General features: G+C 30.9%; 1 protein-coding gene across 1 annotated transcript in view; it reads right to left on the bottom strand.

The window, feature by feature from the left end:
* Nucleotides 1-270: 270 nt before the first annotated feature.
* Nucleotides 271-16,864, bottom strand: part of LOC129960010 (uncharacterized) — a 42,347-nt gene continuing 25,753 nt past the window's right edge. Inside the window, exons 3-4 of the mRNA XM_056073008.1 lie at nt 8,090-8,238; nt 271-563 (exon numbers count right to left, since the gene is read on the bottom strand). Coding sequence (XP_055928983.1) covers nt 424-563; nt 8,090-8,238 — 289 coding nt within the window. The 3' untranslated portion in view covers nt 271-423. The remainder of the gene's footprint in view (nt 564-8,089; nt 8,239-16,864) is intronic.

The raw sequence follows: 16,864 nt of genomic DNA, 5'->3' as shown, positions 1-16,864 counted from the left end.
ATTTCTGTATCATATTTAAATAATCTAAAAGTTTATACATGGAAAATTTATTTATTTGTATTGAAAGCAAGAAAGTCATTTGCAAAATCCTCGTTCTAAACATCAAAAACCAATAAAATAGAAATTGCATTAACCCTGGATAAAACAGTTTTACTATATTAAAATAAAAGTTGTAAATTTCAAAATTGTAGTAATAATTCATATTTTTACAAAGCGTTTAGCTTCCCCTCAAACAATTTATCCATCTGTATAAAAAAACAATATAAGCAATTCTTGCTCTTCATTTAATCATTAAACAATAAAATCAAGATGAAACCAAAGCAGGACAAAAGAGATACATTAAAGCTACTCTTAAACATCGGTTTGATTGCTTTTTTAAAAAGCCATGATTTTACAAAGCTCCAATGTTTCTTTAGATTTTCATTATTCCAAATCCTGTAGTGTGAGATTGTTCAGAGAACGATATTGCAGAGTAGGTGGTGAAGCACATTGCCCTTGAAGAGATTCAGGTAATCGATATTTGAAGATCCATTTCATGTTTTGGTCACATTTTAGAGGATTACCTGAAATTATTTAGAATAAATTGCAACAGTATGAAAAAATGTTATTTTGTGATGAATAATAGACAACAAATATTTTTTAACATGTATCAGACTCATATAGTCTGTCTTTTATACTCTAGCTGGTGAATGGTTTTAAGTTTACTCTAAATTTTATTGTGGAATATTAAACAAACAGCTCTTGCAGATGTTTTACATATCTAATAGGAAATTATTTGTTTCTAAAATTTTAGCTCATACAAGTGCATTATACTTATTGAAAAAATTTTGCAAAATCTCAATAAAAAAGCAATGAGATAAAAAAAGACTAAAGACTTTTCACATATTTTAATTCAGAGTACTAGGATGTTTAAGAAGAAGGTTATGAAACTCGATGATCTCCTTATAATTCATGCTTAGTAACTTTCTAACATGAAACAGATAAAAAAAAAAGACACTAAAGCATGTTTTTGATAAATTTTCATAGAAAATAAATTTGAATTAAAAAAAAACACGATTTTTTTTCTTTCTCTCTTTTCAGATAAAAGTACACATTAAATTGGACCTTATTTTCAACTTATTCTTTAAAAGAGTTCTCTATTTTTAACTTTCTAAATTCCCCATCCATCCCCATCTTGTTTCAATCAATATAAAACTGGTATGAGCAAATTTTTTGCTTAGTTGGAAAACTGAAAGTCTGCCAAAATTTCATCGACGATGAAATTTTGGAATTTTCGCTCAGAAAGTCATTTTTCAGATTTTAATTCAGTAATTTTATTTTTTTGGCAGATTTTTTTTGTTAGTGACTTGCATTCATATTACGAATTTTATTCTTCTGAAAATTTTCTTTCCTGTATTCTTCCATACCTTTTCCTTTGGCCCCGTTTTGGGCAACGTAGCCTCATCGCCAAGGAGCTGTTCGCAGTTGGATGAGATTTCCTGATAATGGTGATATTTCCACAACTAACTTTACGATATTCCTTTGTTAATTTTAATCACCGTCTAATAATTTGATGCATCAACAATTATTCAACATCAAGCAGCCTAAGTAGTTATGTTGCTGACAACAGTGAAAATTCTTCTATCATCGAAAAATAAATATTGGCAAGTACCACAGTAGCAACAAAAATTTGAAGTAAAATGCAGTTTTTTAATTCCCGTTCCCTCGGTAGTTTTTGATAGGTGTAAAACCTATGATTGAAATAGAGTTTACTTTTAATGCCTCCTGCAGAAAAGTTTGGGTAAAATACGTCTCTTTTCGCCACAGAATATCCTCTAACTTGGAACCTCTAGGATTCCCTGCCGTTTGAATGGGCACGATACTAAGAACCTAAGAAGATCGCATTTGAAAACAAATTTAGAGAAGGGAGATACATAGAAAATCAACATAAATATAACATAAATGACCACCAAGAATTAGTATTGATTTACGATGGAAAGTATTACATCGCAAATACAATACTGATACACTCTCAACACTCGCAGGTGTTTATAGTATTGATAGACTGGCAATAATAACAACTTTTCAAGGCAAAGAGTACTTGTTGGAAGACCCCGAAGTCTCAAGAGAAGAACAGCAAGACCTGATTATTTACCAAGCAGTAAAGAAATGGGATATAACCAACAAATTTCAGACACTTTGTAGTGATAACAACAGGGAGCAACATAAGTCGTATAAAGAGTGCTAGTGCAAATTTAGAGAAAATTTTTAGTCAAATTTCTGCTGTAATTCCTATCACATTTCTGAGTTAGTTTTGAAGGGCTGAACTCAATGAGGAATGCAATTTTTGGTACAGAAATGAGGCTTTTCAAAAGATTTAGAGAAATCTGGACAAAAGTCTACAAGAAAACATTTATATAAAGTTAGCATGAAGTGTGATGTTGTCCATTCAACTATCCTTGGATTTCTTGAACAACATCTAGTTACGTGGAAACAGTTTCGAGATGATAACCTGGAAATTTTGGAAGTAACTGCGATGGTTCTTGCCAGCATTTCGAAGAAAAGGATATCATTTCGTATACCAGGAATTGTAAGACATGCTAGGTAGATGTCAAAGATAATATATGTACTAGGATTAAACTGTTTCAAGTTCAGTTACAGATATGTGATAAGAAAATGAATTTAAAGGTTGCATTTTCTTTTTCGAATGTACGTTCGACGCTGGTTTGTACTATCAGGTGCAATTAAAAGATCTAATCAAAATATAAATCTAACACCTAATCAATGCAGAAACTGATAAGCTATCCGGTTATTGATCCAGGAATCATAAGGTTGCTGTTAAAAAATTACCTAAGTACAATTTCTGATTCTTAGCTCTCGAAAGTATGGCTCTATCCTTTGATGACCACGGTTAAGGCAAATATGACCCAAGTTATGAGAGTAGACAAAAGTAAAAAATAGGAAGAAGAAAATAATGAACTGAAGAGGTACATTCTACACCAAAAGGAATTTTCTTCATTTATAAACAACAAATTTACATTTTATTTTTTTGTATCTCCGTTTGAGAGATTTTCTATCAGCACCTATTTATTGAATTAAGACTTTTCAAAATGGAAGGAGTATCCTGATTACAACAGTGGAATTGAAACACTGGTTGCTGCAGTAAGAGATGCCAAAGTAATTTAGAAAAGTAATAACATTCACACAATAGATAAGAATGAGAAAAAATTTATTTTACAGATCATTACTAAAAGTCTAAAAAAATACTCCACTACTTCTAAATCCTCTTCCCTTATGGAAATTGTTAAGTTATTTAAAAAATCATAATTTTATATTCCTAATGTTATTTCAAGAATTTTTCAACTTTAAGCAGAGTGAGGCTATCCTAGTAGTCGTCCGATGCAAGTGAAATTTTATACAACCTATTTTCGAAGTGATTAAAACAATATTCTGTGTGGAAGCAGCGAAATTTTTATTTCCGATATTACAATTAAGGGCCACCCTTATACTCATCCCTTTCATGCATGATAATTCTTTACTAAGTTTACCAAAAGAATGTAAATAATTCTCTCTCTCACTTTCTATATATATATATATACTTTAAATAAATATTAAGAATTGGAAACCTAGCGTGAAATTAGCAAAACAATGCATTAATTTGCACATCAGGGGATGAAATCAACGCTGATCACGATAGGAGATATAGAATTTTCTGCAGATAGTATTGGACAATTAAATGAGATACTAATGACTTCACTACGAAGCTACAACAGACCAAAGCTATAGAGAGGGAAAAGCAACATAAATCTGAGATAAAAAAATTCCATACAAAATTAATAATAATAAAATAATATAAATGCAAACATAAGTGCACATTATAACAAGGTTAGACAAAAATGAAAGTAAAGAAAGGTAGATAATAAAGAAAAGGACTTTACGAAATTTTACGTGGCTAATAAAAGGTATCCCGCAAAGAACTCATTTTCCTGTTGACAGGCCAATCTATTTCCTTACTTATTTGACAAAACTCATGTCTTAAAAATCAACCCAGTCTTCAGATCCATTGAAGATTTAATTGTATTAAACCTTCAAAATTTCAGTACTCGTAAACAAGATATATATTCAGATGATTAAAAACTTATCAAAACTAGTCATCACCAATGCCTTACATTGTTTTAAGACCTGATTATAGAAAGACAAAACAGTATAAAAATTGATATTTATGACTATTTCAAATTTAGCGTCAATGGATATGTTTTTTGGAACTCTTATATTGTCTACAAAATCTTCAAAAGCACCATTTTAAATCAACTTATAAGAATTAATAAAATATGCAACGAAAAAAACTCAGTTACAAATCAAATCAAACGTTGAATAGATAACCTCTCCACTAATAGCAGCTCTACCTTAATCCTTTAACCTTTAATTAATGGCTTTAAGATGCAACTAAAGGATTGCATTTCAAAGCGGTAGAATCACCAACGACAGCAAGGTTTGAATTCAACCTCAAAAATGTATGTTTTGTCCATAATTTAAAAATCCTAAATATTTAAATAATTATTATGTTTTATTCCAGATACCTTTCGTTAAAAACTATTTTTTAGACATCTTTTTAACATCTTTCACAAACAACTTATTCTGAAATCGTTATCTTCATCGCCCTTTATAGTTCAACACTCTCAATTGGCAATCCTCGCAAACGCGCGGAGAAAGTCGCGTCAGTTGATGCAGTTTAGACCTACTGGCAGACTTCCACCCACGTAAAAAGTTCGTTAAGTCCTTTTCTTTATTATCCACCTTTCTTTATTTCCATTTTTGTTTAGTCTTGTTATAATGTGCACTTACGTTTGTATTAATATTATTTTATTATTATTCATTTTGTAATGCATTTTTGTATCTCATATTTGTGTCGCTTTTCCATCTCTATAGCGCCGTTCTTTGCTATTGAGACTGCTGGACTATTTCTCACTAAACCCACTCTATCTGCCCTTTTAATTTTATGTATTTATCTGTAACAATATATATTTGGTTTACTTATATTATGCAACAAAACACATTTTTAAAAAATTGAATTAATGAAATTCTTTCAAAGGCATCTATCAAAATTATATACTTTGTATCAATTTTTATAGTAAATATTTATTCTCATGGATATTGCCTTTATTCATGATCATCATAAAATTTTAATTGTTACATATTGCCAGGCAAAATTATGGCACCTGTAATATTGTATATATTATAGAAATCTAGAGAAAATTTTTCACATTTTATATTAACCTACTAGAATACACTATTTCAAACAAAATAAAGGCTTATTTATATGAATAAAAATGCAAATGCTCGTTTGTTCAAAATCGGTCTCCGATGTCCTACATCGATTGCTTTGAAATTGTGATACGACGTTGCATTTGAATACCGGCGGGTTATTATATACTTATTATATATTATATACTTATTACATAGAATTATATTATTACAATATATTTTTTTACTATTTTTGATTACGGAATCCAACAAATGGCTACAGGTAAAGCAGCGCCATTTGTAGGAGACAAAAGTAACACACGCTACACAAATTATTTTACGATTCCATTTCAATGTTCCCAATTGAATTGTTAAATTGATCTTTCACAAATTTCTATTTATTTTCATTTTGATAAAATTATTTCGCCTGACATTTCGTTGGAATTGAGCTGTATATTTGATCATAGCGTTCATTTAGTGCACCCAGCATAATGGAAAAAGATAGGATCGCTACACCCACATATACAAATTTGATTTGATAACAAAATCACTTTGAACGATGATAAAGTATAATATTCTATCTTGATAAAGTATAATGAATAATAAAGTATAAAGGATTTGGTAAAAATTTCAATTGACCAACAAAGTTATTTTTCTTTTAATTTGAAATTCCATTTGATATTGCATAAATTTTTATATATGAATTGATTACAATATTATTTCTTAAAAAGAAAGAAAAATCAATTTTACCCTAATATCATAGGATATCTAATTGCGATTTTATAAGGGCCGGCAAAATAGTTTCATGAAGAGTCGATCGACAGATAGAATTAGTAAAGATATACGGTTTTTCAACGTGTCAGAACGTTACCACTCGATATTGGGAATTTTGTAGTTTTTGTAAATATTTCAAAAACTATTACAGATATGCACATAATTTTTAGGATTCCGATGTTTAGTATCTGAACTTGGCATCCATGCAAACAATTTTGTTATGTTACAATTTATCTTTTTCTCCCCGTAGTGTTTGAATATTTGCAATAAATAAATAAATAAATAAATACAATAATAAAAATTAAAAAAGCCAATTTTTTATTTATATATTTCTTTATTTTGTGTTGTAGAATTATGTTTCTATAGCTAGTAAAATAACATAAAAATATATAAGCTTCCGAGTTGTCGACTATATATAATAACTTCCGAGATTTTATGACTCATCTAACATTGGGAGCATCATTTTTCATGTAATGTCGATATTTTCATCAGAAGTGCATGATATTTTTTAGGTTCACATTTACTGACAAGCTACCGGTTGAGTAAAATGTAAGAAAGCAATGTTGAAAACTAAACCATGATAAAAATACATGTTGAAAATTATTCCTTATTGAAAAATACATTCGTAGACATAACTTGAAAATTTCGAGATACTAACTAATTCATTGTGTCTTTATTTTGGCTAACAAAATCAACCTGTCCCTTAGAGCCATTTCCAGTTTTATGAAAATGCGATATTAAATGCTCGATTTAGATAGGGTTCATTTTTGTTGTTGCTGTTGAAAGGTTGTATAATGCAATTAAGCACATTTCTTATGGTTAGCTTTGGAATATTGTCAAAACTCCAAAATAATTAAAACAATGGCGGCCAAGTATTTATATAATTAACTCAGTGGAATAAATATATGTTTAAAGAGATGTAATTTTTAATAAAATTCATATTTTAGAAATGAAATTTTGTGAAGTTTTGAATTTACTATGAACGGAATCTCTGAATATATTATTATTTATATGGTTATTTAAAAAATAAAGAAAATAATATGCGCCAAACTATAATAAGAGCATCTTTCTCTTCAAATGTTTAACAAAGAAAAAGTTGCATGACATATTGCTAAAAAAATTACTGAATTCCAAAAGAGATAATATTTCCTACCTCTAGGTTTATTAGAAAACACTTGAAAGCCAATCAACACAGATAAAAGCAGTGGTAAGTGTAGACCTCACTACCACTTATCAATATTAAAAGACACATGATCAACATGTGCTTTGTTCTATTGAGAATAAGATAGGCAGCACGTGTTCTTTTACTTTTCGTGAGAAAATACCTTTTTGATTTTAGAGAATTAATTTACATTTAAATATGAAAGTGGAATGAAAAAAAACAGTGTGTGATAAGCATTCTGAAAAGAGCAGCATTTTTTATTCCAGCGATGCTATGAATATTTCTACTCTATTGGGATATCAACTGTTAGACTCTCTCTACCAAAAGAGGAAATTAAGAACGAACCTTGTGGTTATTCTAGCAGAGAAAGTTTCAATTGCGTTCCAGAACAGACCTGATTCAACGAAGTTCGCAAAATTTGCTTTTGTTTCGATTTTAAATATATTGAATCCATTGATGGAAATTGTATACATTGTTTATGAATACTAATATTATTTCTATAAAATATTTATTCTGCTATAGATATATATCTGATATTATGTGTACTTTTAAAATTAAAATTTGTTTTCTGTAGCAGTGAGCTCACTGCTGAATAGTTTGCAACAAACGAATTAAAACTAGTCATCATAAACATTTCATAAAGTACTCCTTTTTAACGATTAATTGAGTAAAATCGAATGTTTAGATTTGGCTTTGTACTTTACTTTGTAAAGAAAGTTTCCTCAGATGAGATTTTAAAAAATTTGCTAAATTCACGCTTTGTGTTCTTTTCCTTTTCTGTTCATTTTTTTAAATCAATATTTTTATGTTTAGAAAAGTCGAATTATTTTATCTTCAAAATCCAAATTCCAAGATAAGTTTATAAGCTCTAGGAATCTTTTATAAGTTTTTTCAAAAAATAATGTCGCAAAATGACTATTTCACACTTACCATAATAAAATATGTGAGAAAGCTGACTCCAGACCAAAGCATAATTAACTTCATCAATGGTTGTAAAGGCATTATTTTCTAGAAACACCTCTATCAACGAAGGCATTTTAGAAAATATATTCTTTGGCAAAATCGAAAGCTTGTTGTTACTGAAAAAGTACAAATAATTGAAAAATTGTAAAAAGATGAATGAAATTATACCAAATCCCAGCTACAAGAATATTGAAGACATATGAAACAAGATATTAGTCAATGTAGTGTATTCTAGGATATTAAGATAAAATAAGATAGTAACTAATAAATAACTATTAACATAACCATATGTGCATTAAATACAACGGGGAATATATTGATCAACAATACCTACTGTTGTGTTGACATACACTGGTTTCTTAAAATTAAGGAAAACATTTTAAAAATATGATTATGAAATTACTATTCTTTAGAATTATTGAAATTAGGAGAGACGCTAATTAAATAGTATTTTCTTATTAGCCACAAGAGGAAACAATATATTTTGTCTGGAAAATACGTAGGAAAGTGAAAAAGCATATTATTTGAGTTCAAAGTTTAATCAGATTCAATATGGAATGTGATGATAATCTCTAACCCCACTAAAAGCATGCAATTGATTAGACTTCAATTCAAATGCACATTCATATTTCAATTAACAAATAGATAATTCAAAAAAGCTCTTACTTGTCAGAAAGAAATTGGAGGTAACGAGTGTATTTTTCCACAATTCATTTCAGAAGAAGCTAGCACATTTACACAGGAACAAAGCGTACAAAGACGAAATAAACACAATTAGTCACCACATTATACAGACTGCCTAAATATAAACAAATCCACGAGAGTCGAACAGCGCCATCGGAGGGGAAAAACTTGGACTTAAAGGGTGCAAATAAAGTTTTAACAACAATGGTGACCCATGTTAAAAATGATGATATTTTTTTAAAACTTAATTTGCACCAAACCCTTTTTCATATCAAGGCAATTTGAAGACCCTGAAGCGACACAGGAGAAGAATTAAGTGCAGAAATATTGAACATCCTAAACATACTTAATATGGTTCAAGTTCGGAGAACAACCGGGCCAATCCATACACACAATAGTATTCAGCAGCCTAGCTTAGTGTGGTCTTTTAAGATGACGAAGTCAACAGCAGCATTTGCGTAAGAACGAACAGTTGAATGAAGAATATCATCTCTATCTGACGGAGAATAGAGTCTTCCAGACGTCTAACCATCTTTGTGAATGTGCAGATCAGTACGGCCATCTAAAGAGATATATGCCTGCACACGTACATTGGACCCATCAAATCTCTTTCTTCAATGAAATGATTGGATAACAGAGGCTTTTTGAAACCTGCCAAGCCATTAAATGATTTTCTGATAAAGTTTAGTTCTTGTTAGATGACATTAGCAGTTCTTGTCAGGTGAGTGTGATGGAATAAAATCAAATCTATTGCTTTATAATTGCTGCAATCAAATCCATCGGTGTGAAGTAGTGGCGTATTTTATTGACATTATTTTATTAACTCGCTTTCTGCTCTGTTATGTTTGCCTGAGCGAATTCATTTTAAACTAACTTCCTGATGAAAAATGTAAAAATATTTCAGAACTGGATGACAATACAATAATAACTTGCTTTCTTCACTGTTTGCTCTCGACTAATTTTAAATCGAGTAAATACTTTCATTACCGCCAGATGGTGCCTTTCCAAGTTGTTAACTGACAGGAAAATTAGTTTAAACTTGATTATAATTTCATACAAAAACGACTGAAAAGCAGAAAATAACGATTGGCCTGAAAATTTGAGAATGTGAATACAAATGTCTAATCTTTTACAGATCTGCCTGAAAATGTGTGATTACGAATTATTATTGCGATTAGGATAAACTATAATATATTTTTTAGTCCGTTATAGAAACATGGTGCATATATATATATATATATATATATATATATATTATATATATATATATATATATATATATATATATATATATATATATATATATATATATATATATATATATATATATATATATATATATCTTGTTACAAACCTTCAATTTTGCTTCTTAGCATGAGTAGTGTCATCATAAGAAAAATCGTTTTACAGTCATCTGTATTGAATGCTGTCGGATGCCGAGTCAGCAATCCCACAGCTTGGCGACGACTTTGATGACAAAATGGATAATGCTCGAAACTTCGAGAATTTTGTCGATTCGTCCATTTGGAACCGAGATACGGCCTGCTTGGTCTAGAAATTCTACCCCGCCTCCAGAGAACTATAAAAGGCCGGCACTCTCAAGCTGTGGTATGTTTTGGGTCGTCGTCGTGAATTGAAGCATAGTAATGAGTCTTCCAGAGAATAGCGAAGCAACGAAGAATTACCAGTGTTGTGTGGAGCGAGTACAAATCAGCCGTTGGAGAGACCGTAGAACGAAGCTTCGAGTAACCCCTCTCCTGTTGGATTCTGTCTGGCCGCTTTGTGTGCTGTGGTCAATTACTACTTGTGGGCTACTATCTGCTGTAGTATGCTGCTGTGTGCTGTCCTATGTTCGTCTCGGCTGCATATCTGCATATAGTTGTCGTCTTTATAATCTTCGTCTGTGTCTTCGTATAAATAAATCTCGTTGTTATATATATATATACTTTAGTACGCCCCAGTCCATTATATTATGGGCTACTAAGGACTAAGGAATGGAGTGAGCATTTAATGTCGTAAGTCGGCATCATTTCCGAAAAATAGAATTTTTAGGGCAGTCTTTGGTGCAAAAAAAAATATATTTGCGTTAATTAAGATGTAATTAAGAATGTAACAAGAATTTAGAATTGCTTTCCATGCTTCTTGGATAACAAACAAGATACATTAAATACTCTTGTATCTTGTGTGAATGGGACAGTCGGAATAAGAGTTATCACTGGATCTTAGAAGAGTGGCTGCATAGGAAAGCATCAAGACTTGGAAACAAAAATATAGTAAAGTTCGGTTGATCCGAGGAAAGTTTTTTGTCTTCATTTCATAGCTTGACATAATGAAACAATTTGTCAAGCCTCCATCAAAAGAGGAAGAGTGCTTTAAATATCTTTTGAGTATATTTCCAGGACGGTTAGATGCAAAAATAAAAGGTGATTATTCAGATTATATTTCGACACTTTTTGAAGATGAAATATTTGAAAGTAAAATGGAAATGCATGAAAAAGAGACAGGGAGGACTTTTTAGGAAGTCGATACAAAATTCCTCCTGAACTTTAAGGACCCCAGCTTTTAATGTATCGAGGAAAACATATAAATGACATTCGAAAACTTAGATTATTCAAAGTTTTGATTACTGAAAATTGGCTTTCTCAACCACTTAACGTGAAAACCCGAGATGACTGATGACAGATAAAACTGATGACTCTCAGTCCGACAATGAAGCATCTGAAGATGAAGATGATTCTACTTTTTCAAGAGTTTGGTGCAAACTAAGCACAATCACGTTGAATCCGCCACCACACAGATTTCCTTTTTTTGGGGAATATAGGCACCACATTTACAATGAAAAATTACACCGATATTTTGGAGTATTTTCGATATTTTTTTGACAATTCATTGCTGAATTTGATTGTTACTGAAGCAAATAGATACGCTGATAAACAGCCATCTAACTCTACATCGAATCTTTGGCAACCAGTTACTTTGAATGATTTCATGATATTTTTGGCAATCAACATACTACAAGGAATAGCAAAGAAACAAGATGAGAGGATGTACTGATCTTCAGCTGAAATATTGCCTACTCCCGTTTTTCCGAAGCTCATGTCACAAAGAAGGCATTTACAAATAAAGAAAAATTTACATTTTTGCAATAATGAAGAATATGACCCCTGTACTCATCCAAATCTAAAACTAAAAAAAATTGGTCAGTGTTAGAAAACATAACTAAAAAAATTCCAAGTTTATACGTGCCCGAAAGAGACATTTCAGCGGATAAGAGCCTTATGCTATACAAAAGTAGATTAGGATGGAAACAATATTTGCCACTGTAATGTGTGTGATTTGGAATAAAATTATATCTTCTTTGTGAATCTTCGACTGAATATGTATACACGTTTATTATATACACAGGAAAAGGCACAATTTTGAGCCACAAATACAAAAACATGGCTAAGTCATCCAAAATAGTATTATCATTAGCTGATCCATTATTTTCCCACGATTATTGCATAACTACAGATAATTTCTATAGATCTCCAGAATTGGCCGATAATCTTATTCAATATAAGACTGATATATATGGAACAACGTGCGTTGATAGAAAAAAAGTTTCAAATGAATTACAAACAGCAAAGCTGAAGATGGGGGATATCATTGCATTCCAGAGAGGCAAAGTAATGACAATGAAATGGCGGGATAAGAAGGATATTTGTTTCTTATCAGCAATAGATATTACTCAAAAAGTGAAGGAAGATAAGGCTGCTAACTGTGGTAATGATATCATGAAACCCAAGCTATAGTCTGTGTATCTGCTGTAGGCGGTTCGTCACATTTCCTACCGCGTTACTGGTACCAGACAACCAATAACGAGGTAGAAAATGTGACCTTGAAACGCCTACAGAAAATACACAGACTATAGTTGAGGATCACAATAATACAATGGGAGGTGTTGATTGTTTAGATCAGCACCTCCATAATTACCCGGTAACAAGAAAAAGGGGCAAAAAATATTATAAAAATATTTGTTCACTTGCTTGATATATCTCTATACAATGCACTTGTTTTGTATCGAAAAAAATGGCGGCAAGAAAGAAAATCTAGTTTTCCGCATTACACTTGTAGAGCGGTATTAGAGGTACATCATTCAGAATCAAGGCTCACAAAGCACGGTAGGCCAAAGAAACCAGGGCCTCTCAGGCTAACGGAACGACATTTTCCAAAATGCATTCTGCCAAGCGAAAAAAATAAATAAAACCACAAAACAGTACCGTGACAGTAACCCCCCCCCCCCCGCCCTGAAAAAGCTGGATAGTATGCTGCAGTAAAAGGGATAGCAAGGGGAAAAAGATAAGGAAGGAAACTCGCGTTTATTGTGAAAAATGTAATGTAGGCTTATGTGCTGTTCCTTGTTTTAAGACATATCATACATAATTGAATTTTCAATAATCGATAAACAATAAAATATTGTTGATCAATTTGCTTTGCACTGTTTTTTACCTTTAATTGCATTAGTACATAAATTATCAGTAATAAAAAAAAAACTATATTTTGGGCCGTTTTTGTGGGGAAAAAAATGCGCGTTAAAGGGTTAAATTCACATTTGGAATACTTTTTTGAAATTCATGATGTTGTTAAGGAGGAATAGGAGGAAGATATCAAGAGGATGGAGTTTAAATATAAAGAAAATAGAAATATATGTATGATGGTGGATTACTTACCTTGTTTACAATTTTAGACGTACTGCTTTGAAATTTTATCAGTGTTTACATCCAGTTTTTACAGTTGTTTAAATAAAGTCAAAGACTACCTTTTTACCATGTGTCTGGCGCAGTATAGTCAGATATGACTCTTGCGCCAATAAACGCCAAATTCCACTCCACTCCATGGTGGATTACTGTTAGATTGTACGCAAAGAAGACAAAGAGACGCGCATATTACCTTGAAAAAATAAAGTGCCGAAAGAAGCTTTTAAGGGCAGAAGAAAAGACATTATAAAGACACGTGAATGCTAAGATTTATCGGCAGTGAACTGTTCTTAGTAATGTAATTTAGTTAACCATTTCACGTAGTTTGATAAACAATAAATCTGCAAATGTGGCAGCTAATTTTTTAAAAAAAGAATCAGCTTTCGCCAAAATATGTAAAAAATACTTGAATCCTACATATGCTTTTCCCACATATTCAAGCCCTTTTTATGAAAAATCCGTGAGTGATTGATAAAAATAGATGCTATATTCAAAATCAACGTACCAAGCAATATAAAATTCAGTACATCAGTATTCAATTAAAAATGCTTTTTATGATTCAAATTTTGCAGGCTGCGCGATTACATTACAACTAGGGATTGCAATACCGGTATACCGGGATACCGAATACCGGTATTTTGAGCCATTTGTACAATTTTGTAATACCGGTATACACAAGTTTAAATACCGGTTTTTCGGTATTTACTAGAAATTTTTAAAATTGTCTCCACTATATGTTCAGGTATCGCGAACAGAGCAATATAGTATACGATTTGTTTTTATGTCTCCCTAACGGGCGAAATTAATTAGCTGATTAATGGCTTAATTAATTGCTTAAATCTAAATTAACGAAACATGGATTATCTCTGAAAGAAAATATTGTATCCATAACGACTGATGGAGAAACAATTATGAAAAAAGTTGGAAAGTTGATTGGTGCAAATCAGCAGTTGTGGTATGCACATGGAATTCAATTAGGAGTAATAGATGTATTATACCAAAAATATAAAGAAAAAAAAATCCAAATACTGTGGATATAGAAACTACGGATTCCAACCTTGAAAAGAGTAAAAGTGACAGTGATATTGACAATGAAGATAATTGGTGAAGAAGATATTGCTAATAAGGATGAAATATTAACCTATCAAGAATTGCTTCCTATAATTTATAAAGTTCGAAAAATTGTTAAAATATTTAAACGTTCCCCTATAAAAAGGATATATTACTAAAATATATACTAACTGAAAATAAAACAGAATATATGTTAATATTAGATTCTAAAACACGTTGGAACAGTTTACTCCTAATGATGGAACGATTTTTGAAACTGAGAAATCCAATCCAAAAAGCAATAATCGACTTAAACCTGTAAATTAAATTTTCAGATAGTGAATTCGACTTAATATCCAGAACTATATTAGCTCTACTTCCAATAAAACTGACTATTGAGGTATTATGTCGGAGAAATTCTAATTTATTAACAGCTAATGCAACAATAAATTTCATGTTGCAGTCACTGAAAGAACAGCACACATTAGTATCTGAAAAATTATATATTACATTCAAAAATCGCACAATAGAAAGGCATACCGAAATAGAAAATGTCTTATGGTATTTACATAATAATAATGATTTTAAAAATGAAAATGAAAAAGAAGAAAAGAAAAGAAAAGAACCAATTCAAATCTGATTAAGTTAGAGTAAAGTTTCTTAAAATGTTTTTCCCACAAACCTATCCACATTCAGAATTCGGTTCAATTATCGAAGATTATGATGTCACTACTGTCGATAGTGAAAAGGAATTGTCTCTTGAACAAAAATTAGAATTAGCGATAAATAAAAAGATTTCAACGAACCAAAATACAATACAGAAATCAGCTATATCCAAAACCATCCGAAGAGAAATCGATTTATTTGAAGATGAAGGATTTAGAGGTAAATACTTGGAAAAAGTATATCGCGCATTGCTAACAGTACCACCAACTAGCGTAGATGCCGAAAGAGCGTTTTCGACAGATGGTAATTTTTACACAAAATTACTTTTCAGGCTTAATGACAGTACAATTGATGCATTTTGTTTTTTTAGATCACATTTCAAAAATTTGTAATAGTACCACAAACTGAATAGAGATATTTACACATTTTTTGTGCTTTAAATAAATAAGATGTTTCTTTACTTTTTATATACTGTTATAATTTATAAGTTACAAATTATTTTTTGTTATGTTTACACTCTCTAACAAAACTGGCAAATAAAAAAAAGAAACACCTGTTTTTCTTTCTCTTTCCAAAATTTCTAATACCGTATTAAAACCGGTATCCCGGTATTAAGATTTTAAAAATACCAAATACCGGTATTGAAATTTTTGTCCGGTATTGCAATCCCTAATTACAACCACCTTTGACAGATTAGTATTTTTAAATACGCTATAACAAATCCTATTTAAATAAAAATTGAAAATGTATGTTCTTGCCTGACTTATTTTATAGTTAAACATTTAGGATGGTAATAAAAGAAAAATTTGCAAAGCATTTCGATCTAGGAATTTTAAGCAGATTCCTTATAAGAATTATAAGTAGATAAACTATAGGAATATTATCTGTTGCATTAGTTCTCATTACACGACTTCAGGGAATTTCTGTCTCCGATTATGGCTCCTAGAACCTAAAAGACTCCTCGATCAAAAGTTTATCAATCTCTCTGAATATAAGTAAACAAAAACTATAAAATGCTGCAAAAAATGAAAAAAAGAAAACATAGAAAATATACCACTGAATACTGCTCATGAATAGAAAAAATTTCCCATTGATATTCAAAAGGGTATCGTTTTTGGCATAGCACTCGAGATGACAAGTAATTCACTGGTGCGCATTCCAAAACTGTAACTCGCAACAAGACCACACAAAGTATTCAATACTTTATAGAAATCTGGGAGCGATTTATATCTTCTCAATCAATTTATTTTTGCCCTAAGATTGTGTTCCTGTAAACTGTGTTTCGTCCAGCAATTTCAGTCGATGGATCGCGAATATCATTGTTACTTCTGTGACAACTGTCTGTTGACATTTGTAGCACATCCTTGGCAATTCTGTGGCGTTTATATTAATATTTGGCAATTATACATTAATCGTTGGCAATTATATATTAATCGTTGGCAATTATATATTAATATTTTTACTTACAGATATTTTTTTTCTTTTTCATAATAAACATTTTTGTGCAAGGGAATAGTTGGTAATTTTGGCGCAAGAGCCCTGTTTGGTCATGCTGAGCTAGCAAATGGTATTTGTGCAAAAGAAAGTTAGATATTTAAAAAAG

The sequence above is a fragment of the Argiope bruennichi genome, chromosome X2, assembly GCF_947563725.1.
Source record: "Argiope bruennichi chromosome X2, qqArgBrue1.1, whole genome shotgun sequence".
NCBI classification, from domain to species: Eukaryota; Metazoa; Arthropoda; class Arachnida; order Araneae; family Araneidae; genus Argiope; species Argiope bruennichi.
Note: the sequence above shows the minus strand (reverse complement) of the source record. Positions and strands in the feature narration are given on the sequence as shown.